This window comes from Cuculus canorus, chromosome 3 (genome assembly GCF_017976375.1).
Source record: "Cuculus canorus isolate bCucCan1 chromosome 3, bCucCan1.pri, whole genome shotgun sequence".
Taxonomy (NCBI): domain Eukaryota; kingdom Metazoa; phylum Chordata; class Aves; order Cuculiformes; family Cuculidae; genus Cuculus; species Cuculus canorus.
The window spans coordinates 4826891-4846092 of NC_071403.1; the positions used below are offsets into that span (position 1 = coordinate 4826891).

Genomic DNA, 19202 nt, shown 5'->3' on the forward strand with positions numbered 1-19202 from the left:
AGTAGTCAAACCAAGTGAATGCAGAGCAGGCACCTTTAAAGAAAATACAGTAGAGGGGTAGAGTGTTCAGGAGTCAGAATGTTCTTCATTTCTATAGGTTCCTGTGCTAAGTGCAAAGAAGGCTGTTGGCTTCTTCAAAAAACTCAGGAGTTTTGTAGGAGGAGTTGTTGGTATACATTTGTCAAAAGTTGTGCTGCATCTGCCAATTGTATGCCAACTCTTGTGTTTGATTTGTAAAATTATTTAACTTTTTCTTTGTTGTTTTGAAGTACGGAACTTCTGAAAATTTGTAGTTGTCCTTTTCAGCCTTTATAAATTTCCTTCCTTAACACTGGTCTAACATCTCTTCTATTTTATGAATTGTTTTACCGAAGTTGATCTGTTTTGTTCAGTTTTCTTCCAGAAGGCATTACTTAAAGTGGAAGCCTAAAAACATTTATATTTTTATTTTACTTTAGGTTTTTATCGTGAAAAGTGGATATATGTCCATAAAGAAAGCACCAAGGAAGTAAGTGCTGCATGCTGTGGGTTGATTCCTGCAATCTTTATGCTGCTTAATTGCCAAATAGTATATTAAAACAATGCGTTTAAGCTGTATGGTCTTAGGGGTTATATTCAACACTCTTCATTGGCAACACTGCACATGGTAAGGCAAAGGCAGCCAGCAGAGTGACTTTTACATGGGTCATTGTCACAGAGAAAGCATGGATTTTGTGGAAAGCATCTGGATTTTGTGGAATGCAAAGGTCCTCTTTGCAAGGTCTGAAATTGAAGTATTACTTATATTCGATTTACATCAGGATTCCAACCTACCAAGTAGCTGCCTGCAGGTAGTTAAATGTTAAGTAGCAGAATGAAAAACTAGCAAGGAATAAACATAGTTGAACAAAAAAAACCCCAAAATCAGAGGAGCAATGTAAGTTCATCTCAAACATAATTTACAGATGCTTCAGGTTTTCCTTACAGGTTGTAGTCTTACTTGATTTTGAAATGGCCAAGTCTTGCAACTTGGGAACTTTTTTCACAGAATTATAGAATGATTTGGACCTCAAAGCTTATCCAGTTCCCCCCCCGCCCCCCCAGCCATGGACAGGGACATCTCCCACTGGATCAGGCTGTTCAAGGCCCCATCCAGCCTGGCCTTGAGCACCTCCAAGGGTGGAGCATCCTCAGCTTCCCTGGGCAGCCTGGGCCAGTGCCTCACCACTCTCAGAGTGAAGACTCTCTCCCCAATGTCTAATCTAAATCTCCCTGCCCCCCGTCAAATTTAAATCCATTCCCCCTCATCCTATCACTCCAAGTCCTTCCCCAGCTCTCCTGTAGCCCCTTCAGGTGCTGGAAGGCTTCTAGAAGGTCTCCCTGGGGTCTTCTCTAGGTGGAACAACCCCAACTGTCTCAGCCTGTCGTCATAGCAGAAGTGCTCCAGTCCTCTGATCATCTTCATAGCCCTCCTCTAGACCCGTTCCAACAGTTCTATATCATTCTCGTGTTGGGGATTCCAGAACTGGACTCAGTACTCCAGGTAGTCTCTCACGAGAGTGGAGTAGAGGAACAGAATTCCCTCTCTTGCCCTGCTGGCCGCACTGCTTTTGATGCAGCTCAGGACATTGTTGGCCTTCTGGGCTGTGAGTGCACGTTACTGGCTCATTTCGAGCTTCTTATCAATCAGGACCTTCAAGTCTTTCTCTGCAGGGCAGCTCTCAATCAGATTGTCCCCTGTTTTGTTTTTTTTTCCCACATGGGATACTGAATTCCATGGCAAAATATTGAGTAGGAAAGTCTTGGTAGGATGCATACAAAACATATTGTAGGACACCACCGAAAAAAAAAAAGCCAAACCAGAAGAAGTGCAGGTATGTAGCTGAAATGAAGCGGGCGATGCTCTTTGAGTAATTTTATCCTAGTAGTATATGGGGAAAGGCAGAGCTGAAGCTTCACAGAAATGTGCTTCCTGCTGTTCAGGAAATTCTCTTGTTGCTGCATGGCCTTTTGATTGCTGTTCAGCCAGAGAACAGCCACAAATACTTGAATTTCAACAGAAGTTTTGTTTTCTGCAAGGGTTAATTCACTGCTGTTAGCTGCCCAAGTTGTGCATTGTGAAGTGTGCTGCACACTTGGGTCTCAGGAATGTTAACTGGATGAGCAAACAGTGTGATCCTGAATTTAGTCATTAACCAATAGGCAGTAATTACCACCACCCAGCAGCGAAGAGTTAGCTGTCTCCTGTCCCACTGTGGTACATCTAGGGCAGGCTTTCATTGGGTTGCAAAACGGAACATTAAATTGTACTCATTAATTTAATTTTATGCTAAATTTTACATTAAGTTGTGCTCACTATCACGTAATTCACCAAGGAAGTCTGTCTAGGGATGAACTTCAAATATTGATTTATCCCCCACCTTTTCCTGGCTGGTAAGCCTTACAGCACACTGCTCTGCAAATATCTCTTTCACTGGTTGTAGGGGTTTTCTAGCCTCATTATATCTCTTCCGAGGCTCCTGTGTGGCTTTCTGGCTCTAAATTTAGCCACCTTATGTGATTTCATGTCACTTCAGGGTACTACTATCACCTTAAGTAGTTCCACAACAACCTCTGAAACTTCCATTTTCACCTTGACACTTGGGCAGAAGCACCAAAAATGGCATTTCTCTTGCTCTTGGTACCCAAGAAAAATTATTCCAGCACCCAGAAAAGAATCTTTGTGTTGAGACCACTTATTTTTACAATCCCAGGAGCAAGCAGCTGTATTCTTGCCATCAAATGCAAACATAAACTCAGTTGATGCTTATGGTTCTAAGCTCAGATTGTTGTACGAACAAGCTCTAACTTGTGCTGAGGCAAGTGGGGAGCACAGTAGCCGTGAGATAGTAGCGTTGTGGTTGTGCAGTAGGAGAGTAGATTTTCCAGGTCACTCGGAGACCAATATTTATGGTTTGCATGATTAGGATGATTTCAAAGGCCTTGCCTACATACCTGTTAGTTCCAAATAGCATATCTAGTTTCATTTGTTCTAGACGAAATTAAGTCTTCAGTCCAGATGCATTATATAATATTTGCAGGGATTACGAGGCACATGTAGGCATCACTTGCATGGTAGACTGCTTTTCTGAATATTTTCCTCAATTTTATCTTTGTTCCTTCCCTGTGTTTATTCTTTTTCTCAGAGACATGGCTATTGCACTTTGGGAGAAGCTTTCAACCGCTTAGACTTTTCAAGTGCCATTCAGGACATCAGAAGGTTCAATTACGTGGTCAAAGTAAGATCATTATTTTACCTGCATATTTTAAAAACGCATTTGCTGGTGGGGCCTGTGTGTAAAGCAAGAAATAATTTTGCACTGAACAGCTGATGATTTGTGACTTTATGAATAACCTGTTCACGTGTAACTTATACTTCAAGAAGCAACTTTAAACTGAGTAGTTTTAATTTGGGGAAAACTCGTTCTATTGCTCTATGAAAGCCTATGGTTTTAGGAGGATGGTGGTGGCCAGTCTGCTGTGTATTTACAGGGAAACACCGATGGTAGTTTGTTGTTTGTCAGTCTGGGTAGGCAACTCTCTTTAAAGGCAAAATAATCGCTATACAACCAAAACCAGCAACAGGTAGTAGATCTTAGATATGCTTTACTATCATAGAATGGTTTTGGTTGGAAGGGACTTTAGAGCCCATCCAGTTCCACCCTCCTGCTATGGACAGGGATATGTTCCAGTAGACTAGGATGTCCAAAACCCAATCCAACCTGGCCTTGAACATCTCCAGGGATGGGGCAGCCACAGCTTCCCTGGGCAACCTGGGCCGGTGCCTCACCATCCTCATTGTGAAGACTTTCTTCCTTATGTCTAATCTAGATCTTCCCCCTTCCAACTTAAAACCATTCCCCCTCATCCTGTCACTCCAGACCTTTGTAAAAAGTCCCTCCCCAGCTTTCCTGGAGCCCCTTCAGGAACTGGAAGCTGCTCTAAGGTCTCCTTGGAGCCTTCTCCAGGCTGAGTAAACCCAACTCTCTCAGCCTCCCCTTGTATGGGAGGTGCTCCAGACCATGGATCATCTTTGTAGCCTCCTTTGGACCCGTTCCACCAGCTCCGTATCCTCCTTATGTTGATGATTCCAGAACTGGACACAGGATTCCAGGTGCAGTCTCATCAATGTGGAGTAGCGGAGAAGAATCAACCCCCTCGCCCTGCTGGCCATGCTTCTTTTGATGCAGCCCAGGATACAGTTACAGGCGAATATTTGATGTGTAAATATTCTGCAGTTTTTCTGCTGCAGCTTCTTAAGTCCTGTGATTCATTGCACTCTTTTTTTTTTTCTAAATCTAGATCAAGATACACGCATTTATCTTTGCTAACATCCCTTAAAAGTTGACACTCCAGCTTTTCCTCTCTTCCTTTTCTTTTTTTTTTGTCTTCCAGAAATGAGTTTTATTGCAAGTTGTCTTTTAAAAATAATGTAGTTACATGAAGTTATATAGTTATGATACATGAATCTCATTAATCATTGTAAAGGCCCTTCCTCACTATATTAGCTTCTCTGAGTGAGGTCTAGTCTTAAGTTTAGAATTAAGTGCATGGAACTTGTAAGGTTTGGACAACAGTGCTATCTGCCCATTTACCAAAACAACATAACTTACGCTTTCAGGAGCCTCTTAATCATAAAATCATAGAATAGTTTGAGTTGCAAGGGACCTTAAAGATTATCCAGTTCCAAACCCTCTGCCAATGGCAGGGACATCTCCCACTGGATCAGGCTGACCTGATGTCATGCCTTAATTTCCTCGATGCCTAACCAGATGCCCACTTGGAAATACTTGTTCGGAGAGATACTGGCGTTTCTTTAGCCCTAGATTTGTTTGTCATTGAACTTAAGGTAGTAAATAGCTTGTCCCAACTCTTAGAGGATCTCAAAAGGTGAGACATACCGCGGCTAGAGTTCAGTTCAGTGGTGGGGCTGTTCACAAATATTGTAGTGGTTGGAATGTTACCAGAGGCTGAAAAGACACAAACCAAAATTAAATAAACATAGGAGGAGAACACCCTTACCACTAGGTCGTGGAGTGTTTGGAGAGAAAACACATTCTACCCATCTTTGTGAAGCTGAAACAGTGTATTATACTTAGAGAAAAACAAAAGAGGTGAGACCAAAGGAAACAAAGCAAAAACGATTTGCTCTAAGGATAGTGGCTAGGGTGTTTGCCTGTTCTGTTCCCATCACGGATTTTTTGGTATATGTATGCACTGTGGTTTACAATGTGTTTTTTAGTGCTGTTTTAGGATCAGAGACAAGAACCTTTATCATTCTCAAGCCTCTAACAGAAGGAAGGATAAAAAGATAAATCATGTTATGAGATCAGCCTCACGTGCCTTATTTGAATGGTAGGATGAATTCAGAATAAGAATTTTACATGCTTTTAGGTACTGCAGCACGTAAGTCAGGTTGCTCAAAATAGTTGATGGAACAAAGGGCAAAATCTAACATAAGTACATTGACCAGGTTCTATTCTGTTCACCAAAAAATATAAAATGGCTGGTTCAGTTACCCAGGCTTAAGATTGTTGAGGAAAGAGCAGTGCTTTAAAATTCAGAAACTTGGCTTTCTGATCCAAACTGTTAATAAAGTACAGTAGTCCCTAAGAAATTAGGATGCCTTAGAAGAGCAGGCAGACTTCAAAAATCCTTTTAAGATTTTATATTTATTTGAAATTATTAGATTTTTGGAGTTGTAAAACAATTCCAAAATCTTAATTCTATCCTTGCATGAGTTTTGTTGAGGTGATGGAGGCAAACTGGCATCTGTCATCAGGCACAGCAACAGCGGCTGCTTGTTCTGCAGCTGTGGAACTTGTTGACTTTAATGTTTGTGGTGTTGTAGCTAATAAATTAGAACATCTGTGTGGATGTCAGTAATATGTGAAGTTGCAACAGACTTTTAAGAAGCTCAACATGAGCCGGCAATGTGTGCTCGCAGCCCAGAAGGCCAACCGTGTCCTGGGCTGCATCCAAAGCAGCGTGGCCAGCAGGGCGAGGGAGGGGATTCTGCCCCTCTGTTCCTCTCTTGGGAGACCTCATCTGGAGGATTGTGTCCAGTTCTGGAATCCTCAACAGAAGGAGATGGAGCTGTTGGAACAGGTCCAGAGGAGGCCACAAAGATCATCAGAGGGCTGGAGCACCTCCCATACGAGGACAGGTTGAGAGAGTTGGGGTTGTTCAGCCTGGAGAAGAGAAGGCTCTGAGGAGACCTTTTAGCGACCTTAAGTACTTGCAAGGGGCTACAGGAAAGCTGGGGAGGGACTGTTCTCAAAGGCTTGTAGTGACAGGACAAGGGACAATGGGTATAAACTGGAGAGGGGCAGATTTAGACTAGACATAAGGAGGGAATTCTTCACATGCAAGTGATGAGGCCCTGGCCCAGGTTGCCCAGGGAAGCTGTGGCTGCCCCATCCCTGGAGGTGTTCCAGGCCAGGTTGGATGGGCCTTGGGCAGTCTGAGCCAGTGGGAGGTGTCCCTGCCCATGGCAGGGGGGTTGGAACTGGATGATCCTTAAGGTCCCTTCCAACCCAAACTATTCTGTGATTCTACGTTTGATCTGCTGTTTCAGATTTTAAGCCAATCTGCAACTGAGAACCAATGTAAGAAGCGGGTCATATCATGCCCATCTGCTTTATGCAAGTTCTGATTTACTTCCCTGAAGTTTTTAATCATAGATGAGATCAAGTCTCCATCCCTGGAGGAATTTAAAAGACTGGGAGATGAGGTGCTCGGGGATCTGGTTTAGTAGTGGACAGGTACAGTTGGACTCGATCTCAAAGGTCTTTTCCAGCCAAACAGTTCTATGATCATCCCGTTTGCTTCTCAGACTAAAAATCAAATCAAAGAAACAAATTCTACCTGGCTGATTTTAATGGAGATTCCAATTATTATTAAAAGTTAATGTAGATGTCTGCCCTTCTCTGCTGGAAGGAGGTAGGATCAGCTGTTTCCCTCTGCTTGTTTGTGCTGTAGGGTAGTGATCCTTTCTTAGCTGTGAAATGTTTGATATATTGAATTTGGTGTGGATGGTCTTTTTTTCCCGAATGTTTCCATTTGTGTAAACAGTTGATGTGTTCAAAGTTACCTCCAGTGGACCACACAAGCCATGGCTGTGCATGTATCAATAAGGCTGAACTCATGTGTCAGGTCCTTGTGCTCGTGCACCTGCTAAATGCTAAACTTGTCTTAATCTTGCATATTAACAGTGATTGAAATAGGAATCTTCCTTAAAGTCAGCCAAGTGGAATTTGTTTCTTTGATTTGATTTTTAGTCTGAGTGACATAACTGAATTCTTTTAAATTAATCAAGAGACAAGTACATGCTTGCTTGAACTGGCGAACTGCCAGGGACCTCTAGGTGTTCTCCGAAGTATTAATCAAACTAAAAGGCTTTAAAAATGCCAAGAAAAAGGGCCTTGTATCTGGTCTCAAGAACTCTATAAGTGGATTGCTTGTATTTAAATACATTGGGAGAATTATTTCCTCCTTTCATAGCACATAATGTTTTGTCAGGGATCATGCAGAGAAGCCAGAAGGAATGTTATTAAATTGGGGAGAGAACAGGTGTATTCTTTCTTTCTGCAAAGGAAAATTAATGTTGAGTGTAGTGTCAAATCAGTGTTTTAGAAATGAAGACACAAAATCATTTTTGGCAGGCTTGGTCTTTGTTCACCCTCTGTGCCAATCGTTAACGCCATCCTACAAAACAGGGCTCAGCAGGTTTGTGTTCCGAATGTTCTGTAGGGGGTGACAGAATCGTGGAATGGGTTGCGTTGGAAGGGACCTCAAAGCCCATCCAGTTCCAACCCTCCCTGCCATGGGCAGGGACACCTCCCACCAGACCAGACTGCTCAAGGCTCATCCAGCCTGGCCTTGAACATCTCCAGGGATGGGGCAGCCACAAGTTCTGTGGGCAACCTGTGCCAGTGCCTCACCACTCATCATGAAGTATTTCTTCCTAATGTCCAATCTAAATATTCCCTCCTCCAGTTTAATATTATTTCCCCTTGTCCTGTTACTCCAGGCTCTCATAAAAAGTCCCTCCCCAGCTTTCTTGTACCCTCTTTAGGCTCAAAAGAAACATGTGGATAGTTAGGAGATCCTTACTATATAGTTAAGGGAAAGTTACTAATGCAGAATGTATGCTGCCTATTATTACAGTCCTGTGGTTTCTTCTACCAGTGACCTGAATGTAGGAGTAATACAGATATTTTTTTTTGGATTTTTTTTTTTTTCCCCCCTCAGTTAAGTAAAATGTGACCTTTCTGCCATAAAAGGCAGCAAGTAGTACACAGAATAACCTGAGCTGGAAGGGACCCATACAGATCGAATCCAGCTTTTGTCCCTGCACAGGACAACCCCAACATTCACACCGTGTGTCTGAGGGCATTGTCCAAATGCTTCTGGAATATTGTCAGGCTTGGCACTGTGACTGCTTCCGTGGGAGCTGTTCCAGTGCTCCACCACCCTTTGGGGGAAGAACCTTTTCCTAATAGCTGACCTAAAGCTTCCCTGGCACATCTTCCTGCCATTCCCTCGGCTCCTATCATTGGTCACCAGAGAGAAGAGCTCAATGCCTGCTCCTCCTCCTCCCCTCGTTAGGAAGCAGTGAACTGCTGTGAGATCCCCCTCAGTCTCCTCCAGGCTGAACAGACCAAATGACTTCAGCCACTTAGGACTTAGTACACTTAAGTCCATCACATCTGGGTTTGACCAATATGATAGTTTCACTCAGAAATCCAAAGTCTGGTAGTTCAGTGTGATGTTCCTGGCCACCAAATCTGTCAGAGGACTCAGGACCCAGCCACATCAAAGACCACACTTCTGCTTGTGAACTCCCCAAAACAGACTCCCTCCATTGTTTCGTTACTTATAAAGACCATGTCATGTGCACCATCGCAGAGATAAACACTAGGATTTGTATGGTATTTTGACAATGTACATTTCTTCACGAGTTATTCATGGGATGCCAGTGGGAATGCCTAAATCTTTCCGCGTTTATCTTGCTTCATTTTCTGAACTCAGTCATTACATTTTCACAAAATACAGTTGTAGCGGCCTAGGCTGTAGTAGGTGAATGTGTAAAAGTGGATGCTAGAAACCATCCTTTACGTCTATCATTCGTCTGAGTTTTAATTCTTTGTCCTAGCTTTTGCAGTTAATTGCAAAATCCCAGTTAACTTCACTGAGTGGTGCAGCACAGAAGAACTACTTTAGCATTTTGGACAAAATTGTACAGAAGGGTAAGACCTAAGGTTCTGTAATCTGCTTGTTCAGATTTAATCTCTGTGACTAAGCTGTCAGTTGAATTTTTTTGTTGTTGTTAGCTTTAGTCCTGTTTTTACATTGCAATATGAAACAATAGCGTATTTAATTAGTGAAAGGTTTCATACTTCCCATCCCACAGTTTTGATAAATTGCTTTCTCTTGATTATTAAATCATATCTGTTGAAACATGACAATTAGTTTCTATTCAGAAGCTTTTGGTTTACTATTAAATTATACTGTTTATGAAATATGAAGGCTTTCAGATTAGTAACATGTTTATTTTTCAATTTGCATGATGTACTAGGATTTAAAGTACTTAACTTTTTTTTCTTTATTGCTTATTTTTAAAAAAGCTATTACTTAATGTTGAAAAAAAATTCTGGTAACCACACTAAATGGAGATGTAATGCTGTCAGCTTTGAACTGAAGAAATCAGATTTATAACTAGTAGTTCAGTATCAAGTTTATTAGATGCATAGCATGAAATGTTACCTCAGATTTGCCTGTTATTTGCTGACCTTGCACTTACGGAACAGCATTAATGAATTTCATGGTGGGAATTAGGGCAGCTATTTGCTCACAAACAGTTGACTTGTAATTAGTTCATCTAAAGAAATGTTGATTAGCTTATGCTGACTATATCAGCTTGGTTAAGTTAGTTAATTTTTGGTTTGTTTTGTTTTCCAGTCATGGAAGATCAATATAATCCACGATTAATCAAAGATCTTCTCCAGGATCTGAGTTCTACTCTCTGTATACTGATCAGGGGAGTAGGAAAATCTGTATTGGTAGGGAACATCAATATTTGGATTTGCCGATTAGAAACCGTCCTTCTGTGGCAGCAACAACTACAAAACCTTCAGATGAACAAGGTACATTATTAAATCATGCTAAAAAAAGTAATTGGGGGAAGTATATTGAACATAGGTTTACGATTTGTAAGTGGGCAAAGTTTCAAATACATCTTAAACAGTTTTATGTGTTTTCTTTGTTTTTGAAGTAATATGAAATTAATGATATGGAATCAATTTAATTTTCTAATGGTTTAATACCTCCTTTCTAATGTGGGCTGCTACTTGCAAAATGTTTGTTTCTAGATTGTGAAATAGAGATGGAAAAATAGTAATTTTTCATTTTGAAGTAAAATTTCTGTTCCTGAAGAAATGCAAATCTAAACAGGATCAAGAAAACGCAGATGAAATGTTCAAGTAGCAATTTATTCATTAGCATAGTTGCTCTTTGTAAAAAAAGGATAATGACTTCAGCATCTGGACTCTGATCATGCAGCTTTGTTCAAAGCATGTGGTATGCGCTGCTCCAGGTTTTTATAGTGGAAACTTCAGATGATAAACAGGCAATTTTTTTAACCTGTCTGTGTTACTCCTGGAAGAAGATGATGTTGCTCACAACGCAGTCATAACAGTGTCTCATTTTCAGCTATGAAGTTTTGAACTCGCCCTTGCTGTGTGTGCTGGGTATTGAGATAGAACAGCTAATTTTAGAATAGAAAGGAGAAATGGGGAACCTAATCTCAGCAGCTTTCACATGTCAGGCAACCACAGCATAGACAGTTTTGAGACATGACAGTTGCTGTGTTTGTTTCTTTCCAACGTGCCACTTCAACCAATGTAAAAGAGCTCAGATGGAAATAACTAATGAAAAATTAGTTATCCTGCACCTGAGTTGGGGCAATCCCCTTTTTCAGTACACAATGGGGGTTGATGTGATTGGGAGCAGCCCTGCAGAGGAGGACTTGTGGGTGCTGGTTGATGAGAAGCTTGACATGAGCCAGCAATGTATGCTCACAGCCCAGAAGGCCAATCGTGTCCTGGCTGCATCCAAAGCAGCGTGGCCAGCAGGGCGAGGGAGGGGATTCTGCCCCTCTGTTCCTCTTGGGAGACCTCATCTGGAATACCGTGTCCAGTTCTGGGATCCCCAACGTAAGGAGGAGATGGAACTGTTGGAACAGGTCCAGAGGAGGCTACAAAGATGATCAGAGGGCTGGAGCACCTTCCCTACAAGGACAGGCTGAGAGAGTTGGGGTTGTTCAGCCTGGAGAAGAGAAGGCTTTGAGGAGATCTTATAGGGACCTTCCAGTACCTGAAGGAGCTACAGGAAAGCTGGAGAGGGGCTGTTCACAAAGGCTTGTGCTGATAGGACGAAGGGGAACGGGTATAAACTGGAGAGGGGCAGATTTAGACTAGACATAAGGAGGAATTCCTTCACCATGAGAGTGGTGAGGCCCTGGCCCAGGTTGCCCAGGGAAGTTGTGGCTGCCCCATCCCTGGAGGTGTTCCAGGCCAGGTTGGATGGGCCTTGGGCAGCCTGAGCCAGTGGGAGGTGTTGGAACTGAAAAAGATCATCCAGGTTTGGAACCGGATGCTCTATAAGGTCCCTTCCAACCCTAACTAGTCTATGGTTCTATGAAATCTTTCATCTGCAGTGCTCCCAGATTCCTGAACAGAACGACAGTCCCAGAAATGTTTAGAACAGATGACACTATGGAAAGCCTAGTCTATATGTGAGATGAATAGTCATGAAATAAACTGACGGAAGAACATGCCTAAAGCCTCGTGAGTGGGTAGCTCTGCTCAGTGGGGCCGGCAGCTGCCCACACTCTCTCCCCATTTCCAGCCTTCCTATGTTGGGGATTACAGAACTGGACAGGACTCCAGGTGGGGTCTCACAAGAGCAGAGTAGAGGGGGAGAATCCTCTCCCTCGCCCTGCTGGCCACGCTGCTTTGGATGCAGCCCAGGGGTACAGTTCGCCTTCTGGGCTGCAAGCTGAGACTGTACGCTCTTGAATTCTTTTCTGAGAATGGAAGTGTCATAACATTATTTGAAATTTAAATAAAGAGTTTAGGAGATGTTTATTTTAATGGTAGGAAAGCTATAAGTTATAAAGCCACAGTCTGTAGCTCCTTCTGAACCTGTAGTCATTTAAGTTTTCAGCAACAGCAGTTAGAGAATAAGAGCAGCCGAGTGTTCAAAGTATTACAGAATTAACCATAGATATTATTCAATGTTTTTTACACACTGTGCTAAGACCTGAGATACCTCTGAAGTAAGAATCTTATTTGTAGCCTATGTTGTTAAGTTTTTGTAGCTAAAAGTCTTCAACTCTTATTTCCAGCAAGTCAACAATGGTCTTACGCTTAGTGATCTCCCTCTGCATATGCTGAGTAACATCTTGCACAGGTTCTCTGATGGCTGGGACATTATTACTCTGGGTCAAGTGAGTCCAACTTTGTACATGCTCAGTGAAGACAGACAATTGTGGAAAAAACTCTGCCAGTACCATTTTCCAGAAAAGCAGGTAATAATATCTATCATTTACATAAACATGGCCGTTGGCAGTATGGCATACTAATAATGAAGTCTGAACTTGCACTTTTTGAGATAAAAATGAGATAAATTAGATAAAAATGAGATAAAAATGCAACAACATGCAGTAATAGTGGAATTGCTCTCTCTTGGCAGGGCTTGGTTCATACTGAAAACTGTATTCAGCATATCAAAGTTTAGGATAAGTATCAGGCTGTTTTCTTGCATTGCTTTGAAAGAATGTCTACCATAAGATGATTTTTGACCCTACATTCCAAACTGGAGGAAAATAATTGTTCTTAAATCTGATAGATCGAAGTGTTACCATTTGGTTGGTGAATATCAGATTAATTATTGTTAAAACAGGAAAGGTAGAAGCGAAGATAATTAATTCATATGGAATTGACCCAAGTAAGAATTTTGAGATTAAAGGTGAGTAGGAATTTTGGTAAGATTAAAAGTGAATGAACTTCATGGAGAATATGGACAAACAAGGGCAAACTGAAAAATGCTAATTCAGAGGCAGCTCAGAATAATGCAAGATGAACTTATGAGGATAAGAAGTTTATGCTTAATGTAATAATTGAATGGGTTTTGAGGGTAGATGAGGTAACTTCTACTGAACAGTGACAAAACTGGGTGGAGTGGAAACTGTTATATAAAGGTAGAGGTGGGAAAAAGATTGCTTAAGTATTTCAGTAGAATGGAAGCCCTGTGCCTTATAATGGACACTTATACACAGCGTTTATAGTGTGTTCCTATATGTTCACATTCAACTTCTTATCAGATTATTAATGATACAAAGGGTATTATTACTTTCCATTATATAATTCTGCTTTTTCTGTTTCCAGTGCACTGCCTTCATAAGCTACAGAGTCATGTTAGGTTGTTTTTCCTGTCCTCTGCAGTATTTTTGTTGAACCCTTCAAACAACCACAAAAAATACTTCATAACTGAAGAGCACTTTTTGGAAAAACTGAGAATTTTACACAGGGAAGCTATTATGAAATGAAGTGAAGTGTAGCTGAAATCACAAAGGCAGTGCTATTCTCCCCACCTAGGAGTCATCTTCTGAATGAAGAAAGCCCTTAATATATTAAAATTAATCCACAGAGTGGAACAGGAAGCCTTTTACAAATACATATTTAATAAACTGTGGCTGTGTATTAAGCTGGGGAGAAACAGCCACTGTGCTAATCTTTACATGCAGATTATGCCCTCAAGAGGTACATCGGTCACTGATTATTGCTGTCCTTCTAGAAAGATCATAAGTAAATGTGAAAAATAATCACATATATATTTTTAAATTGCAAGAAAAAGCAGTATTTAAATCAGTAGTTACTAACAGTGGCTTTCTGTTAAAACAGTAATGCACAATCACTTTTTAATCTCAGTCCTGAGGGTTTTAAAAGTATAAAATTAATGACATCTGGCTTTAAATATTGTTTTTGTAATATGGCTGTTGACTATAATTAGAACAATTTCAAGACAGTGGAGTTAGATCAGCTGTATATGGCCAACTTTTTCTTGGCAAATGTGGATCCTCCTGGTTTTAGTGCTTTACTTTCCTTTTTTTTTTTTTTTGTGGCTAGATCCCTCTCAATGCTTTTCAGAGGTGCACGATGTCAGATTATTGACTTAAAAGAATTCCAGTTTCAAAACTTCAGTTTAAATACCTTCCCCACCCCCATTCCTTTACCTGATTTGATTAGTTCTTTACCAATTTAAAGGAAGATATTAATTTTATGTCCAGTTTTGTAGGCATTTGATTTCATCAGAGAAAGGTCACATTGACTGGAAGCTGATGTACTTCGCACTTGAGAAATACTACCCAATAAAGGAACAATATGGGGACACCTTGCATTTCTGTCGACACTGTAGCATTCTGTTTTGGAAGGTAAGAGTTTTGAAATAAGTAAAAAGAAATAAGTTCAAACCAATATCTAACTTTTAAATCGTATATAAAACTTCTAAAAGAAATTAATATTGAATTCCATAGTTCTTTATCGGGATTCTTATCTCTTGCTGTCTGATAACCTCAGTACTTAGGACTGCAGAGGTAAGTGCTGTGTGGAAAGAGTTGCACTTTGTAGCGCTCAGATCTCACGCAACATTATTAGGAACTTGTGTTAACGTAGCCATTTTATGACACCCCATTTTTAATGATGGCATGGTGATCAATACATCTGAATGAGAACTTAATGCTATCGTATTCCTACCACATTAGCATAAAACTCTGCATCTTTATAGTCTTGCTTCTGTCCCATATGAACCTTTGAAAGAGTGTTTGAAACTTCATACAAAGCATATTTCATGTTAACTCTGTTTACCATGAAGCATATTCTGTCTTATTGGCCGATTTTCATTTCTGTTGGGTATTTTCATGTTTAACTTGACTGTGAGCATACAGTCCTGCTTTCACTTTGTTGCGCCATAATTTGGCCTTCTAGTTAGTGAGACTTCTTTAATTTTGCAGCTCAAAGAGCAGATATGGGTAGAGCTAAGTGGACAGCAAAGAGCCCAAAATACTTGAGAAATCTTGGAAAATACTCCTAATTCACAGAAGTCAGTTGCTGTTGCGTTATCTTTCTGTAATTTTAAGGAGTTGCAAGTCAATGTGAGGCTTTTATGTTTTCCACAGAAAAAAACAAGGCTGTTTAACAAGAAAAGCCAGTTTTCATAACCCAGCACGTTACTGAATGGTGTTATCTTAAAGTTGAGTATCCTTGATATCATAGGAGCCCTCCCACGTACTAATGTTCTGCTTAAGTATTAGTAGGAAAGCAGGTAGCCAGAAGTGCCTTCTGCGGTGAAAAGCCTGTGGGCATTTGCTGAAGAACCTGTGGCAAGAATGCCATGAATCTTTATAATGTTGCTTAATGTGTAGGGTAAAGTTTTTTTTGTTTGGAAACAGATTTCAAAGGTAAGCACACAGCACGCATGCAGGTGGGCAGTTTTGGTATCAAAATTGTTTGAATTGTCTGGCTTTGTGTAGAGGGTTAATGCTTTTCTGATCTTGCTATAATCAATTGTACAGCACTGGAATATTAAGAATGGCTAAAATGTGTTTGGAATTAAATGTTTAACTGCTGAGATCGTGTGTGACATGAACCTGCGCAGGCAGAAGTCTTGTTTCCTTGACTACTCCAATCTACTAACCGGAACAAGAGCACTCATTTTGTGGCTTTACATTTTTAGTGAAACTCAGTAAGTTGTAAAAGTACTTTGTTTGGATTGATGTGCTGTACCCGCTAGATCATTCCAGTGCTGACCACCTCATCCTGGACGTTTGGGCAGGCCTTAAAGTCATGATGCAGTTATAGATGAATCGCATGCTTCTGCATTAAAATTCTATAAGTGTTTGGGATTTGTTTGGGATGTTTTAACAAGAGCACAGTCGACAGATTGAGGAAAGCGGTGATCCCTTTTCACTCGGGATACCGCATGCAGCTGGGGTCCTCAGAACAAATGAAGATACTGATAAACTGGATGAAGTATAGGTGAGGGCCAAGTAATCAGGGAGGCTTTGAGGACTTGTCCTGTGAGGAAAGGCTGGAGAAGATTCGGAGGAACCAAAGAGCTTTCTGTGAGGGCAGCCAAGCAAGGAAACAGTTTGACATAGCAGTTGTGCATTTCCCATCCCTTGTTTTCAAGACCTGACTAGACAAAGCTCAGAGCAACCTCATCCGATCTCATAGCTAACACTGCTTTGAGCAGAAGGCTGGAATAGAGACCTCCTCAGGTGCCTCCTAACCTGGTTGTTCTGCAAGCCTTGTTTTCTGTCTCAGGTCTTGGAGTCTAAATCTTGTGCCTGTCTTAAAATACATGCTTGACCAGGCTGAAGTAGATTGTTAAATTCATTCATTTCTGCACAACTTATTGGCAGGGGCACTAAGAAATGAGTCATCAGTCTGAAAAACAGTTCCTGTGTCTACAGGGAAAAGTGAGTGACGTAGGCCACTCACCCGGAGTTAATGGGGGGGGAATAGTTCTGCTTTTTCAGGCACTTATATCTGTCTCCTTTCCCAAGCTTTCTAAAGAGAGATGAGAAACAAAGCTGGGGACAGCAGGAGAGGAGGTAGTTTAGTTCTAGAAAAATAATGTGCTAGGTGGAAATATTTCTTCAACAGAAGTAACTTTTATCAAGCTTGACAATTCATTCAAGCTTCAGTATCATTCTTCATTAGATAGATTATTAAATTAACTGTATATGAGTACTTTACATCTAACTATCTATAGTGTACAGATTTTTGTTCTCAGCTGAACCTTTTTAATTTGCCTAATTCCATTGGGCTTATAGCGGAAAACAGCCCCTCAGAACACCAAAAACAAACTTTAAAGGAGAAATCAGAGTTACTTCATAGGGGGAAAGTAGCAGGAGTTTGAATCTTGAACAAACGGAAGCACCGGATTCTTCAGATAGCTTATAATATGTAAAAGTTTAATTTCTTCTTTTAATGGTACACTTCTGAAATGGGACAGCTTTTGCTTCCAAGGGCATTGAGAAGAATCTCAGGCAGTGTGCTGAAAGTCTCTTGGTATTTTTTCCCTCATTCAAAACCAAAGCAAAACACTGGAATAGAACCATTAGGCTGGAAAAGACCTTTGAGATCATCAACTCCAGCCGTACCTGTCCACCAGTAAATCATATCCCCAAGCACCTCATCTACCCACCTTTTAAACCCTTCCAGGGATGAGGACTCCACCACCTCCCTAGGCAGGTGTTCCAGTGCTTGAGAACCCTTATGGTGAAGAACTTTTTCCTGATGTCCAATCTAAACTTCCCTGATGCAGCTTCAGGCCATTCCCTCTTGTCCTATGACCTACCACTTGGGAGAAGAGACCAACACCCACCTCTCTCTAACCTCCTTTTAGGTAGTTGTAAGAATGATAAGGTCTCCTGAGCCTCTTTCTCTCCAATAGTTGCAGAGGAAAATGTACTTAAACAATTCAGGCATGAAGACTATTAGCAGAGGTTAATTTCTTTTAACTTAGCTGTGTTAAAGCTAATAAGGAATGCGACTGCTCTCCATGAAGTCTTTTCAGAGACAGAGATGAGATGAATAAGTGTGAGAGTACTTAAGGAAATTATTTAAGCTAAGGGACAGCCTTCATGCAAATAAGTTGTAGAAACTGTTTATGAGTCAACTTATATTGAGAAGTAAGAGTTTCTAAGAACCAAAGCAGCGAGGTTCTGGAATAGCCACAAAGCACGGGCCTAGCTGGTCACGAGGAAAATTTTCATCAGTTTATGAAATTGATACTCTAATGTGATTGTTGGCCACGGGAGGGCTGCACAGGGGCAAGTCTTTCAGTCCTGCGTCTTGTGTCCTTTTAAAAAAGGCCATGCAAAAGAAGGGACTGATGGCTACTGAATGGAATTAGCAGGCAATTGCAGTAGCGAAGGGACTTCTCAGTTTGCTTTAATAACCTTAGCGTTACTTTTAAGAAGTCTTTATGAGCTTTTTAAGAAGTGGCGTTTGTATTCCTTTGTTTGTTTAAAGTTTGTGACCACAGTAATGCTTAATACAAGGAGACTCCTAAATTCATTGTAGGAAGTACATAATGGAATATCTACTCTTGGGTGTTGAAGGGAGCAACTGTAAGAAACTCTTCATATCAGATTACTGTCTTTGAGAAGTGACTTCATTTCCCCAAGATGAAAATGAGCAAAATATGTAATTTCAGTAACGTAAAAGTAGTGGCAAACCGATGATTGATGCCTCTGTGAATGCTTTTTATGTACTTGATTTTGTCTGTTCCACTGGGCAGCACCGCAACTGTGGGCGATTCTTTGATTTTCTTAACTAACTCAGTAGAACATTTCGGTCATCCCCAAGGTGGCCAGAGAACTTGAAATAGCTTTTATTTTGATATCCAAGGCTTTATGTAAACTAGACTAATTGTTTTGCCTAAGTGATATGCTTCACACTTGGTTTTAGTCATCGTGGAGCTTGCACTGGTTTTTGTTCTCCAGCTGCTTGTGATTTGCCAGAAGACAACAAGAATGTTATTCTAAATGCTACATGAACCTTGGCTTCAGTAAACCTTAACTCTGCTTCTTTTGCTTTACGGCTCTCCTTCCTGCTTCTTTCTTCACGATCTCAAAGGACTACCACCTTGCTTTGTTACTCAAGGTATTTCCTGTGTGTCTCATCTGTTTTCATTGCTGACTGTTCTGTAATGTCAAAGTGAATAATGTGTTCGTTTCCAATCATTTGATGCTTTTGGTTTTTTCTTATTGCCATATTCCTTGTCAGTGCCATTTAAACTAGGGACAATAATGCATGGTGTTGGTGAGAATCGCTGAGAAATAGGTTTCTCTGCATTCAGTGTTAGAAGCTGTTTCTGCGCTCCCTGATGTATTTAATTCAGTACTTAAATCTGAAAACAGTAACATGAACCTCAGATAAATTCCTTTCATGCAAAGGTACTAAAATTGATTTTTGCTCCACTTGGAATGCTGCAGTCACACGTGCTTTTGTGAAAGAGTTGCTCTGAAAAGAAATTTCCCAGATAAGCTGTGTATGACCTGGGAAAGTGGGGGGAGGCAATTATAATGTTTCTTCCTAAATGAAGAAATG

The 19202-nt window shown here is 40.9% G+C and overlaps 1 protein-coding gene across 6 annotated transcripts in view; it reads left to right on the forward strand.

Moving 5' to 3' along the window:
• FBXO25 (F-box protein 25) overlaps positions 1-19202 on the forward strand; it is a 37109-nt gene that overhangs the window by 13944 nt on the left and 3963 nt on the right. Inside the window, exons 4-10 of one of the 6 annotated variants that reach the window (XM_054063022.1) lie at positions 459-508; positions 3165-3257; positions 9176-9269; positions 9982-10166; positions 12428-12610; positions 14372-14515; positions 18729-18755. In XM_054063022.1, the coding sequence (XP_053918997.1) occupies positions 459-508; positions 3165-3257; positions 9176-9269; positions 9982-10166; positions 12428-12610; positions 14372-14515; positions 18729-18755 (776 nt within the window). The other 5 variants (XM_054063025.1, XM_054063024.1, XM_054063023.1 and 2 more) reach the window with 5 other exon arrangements.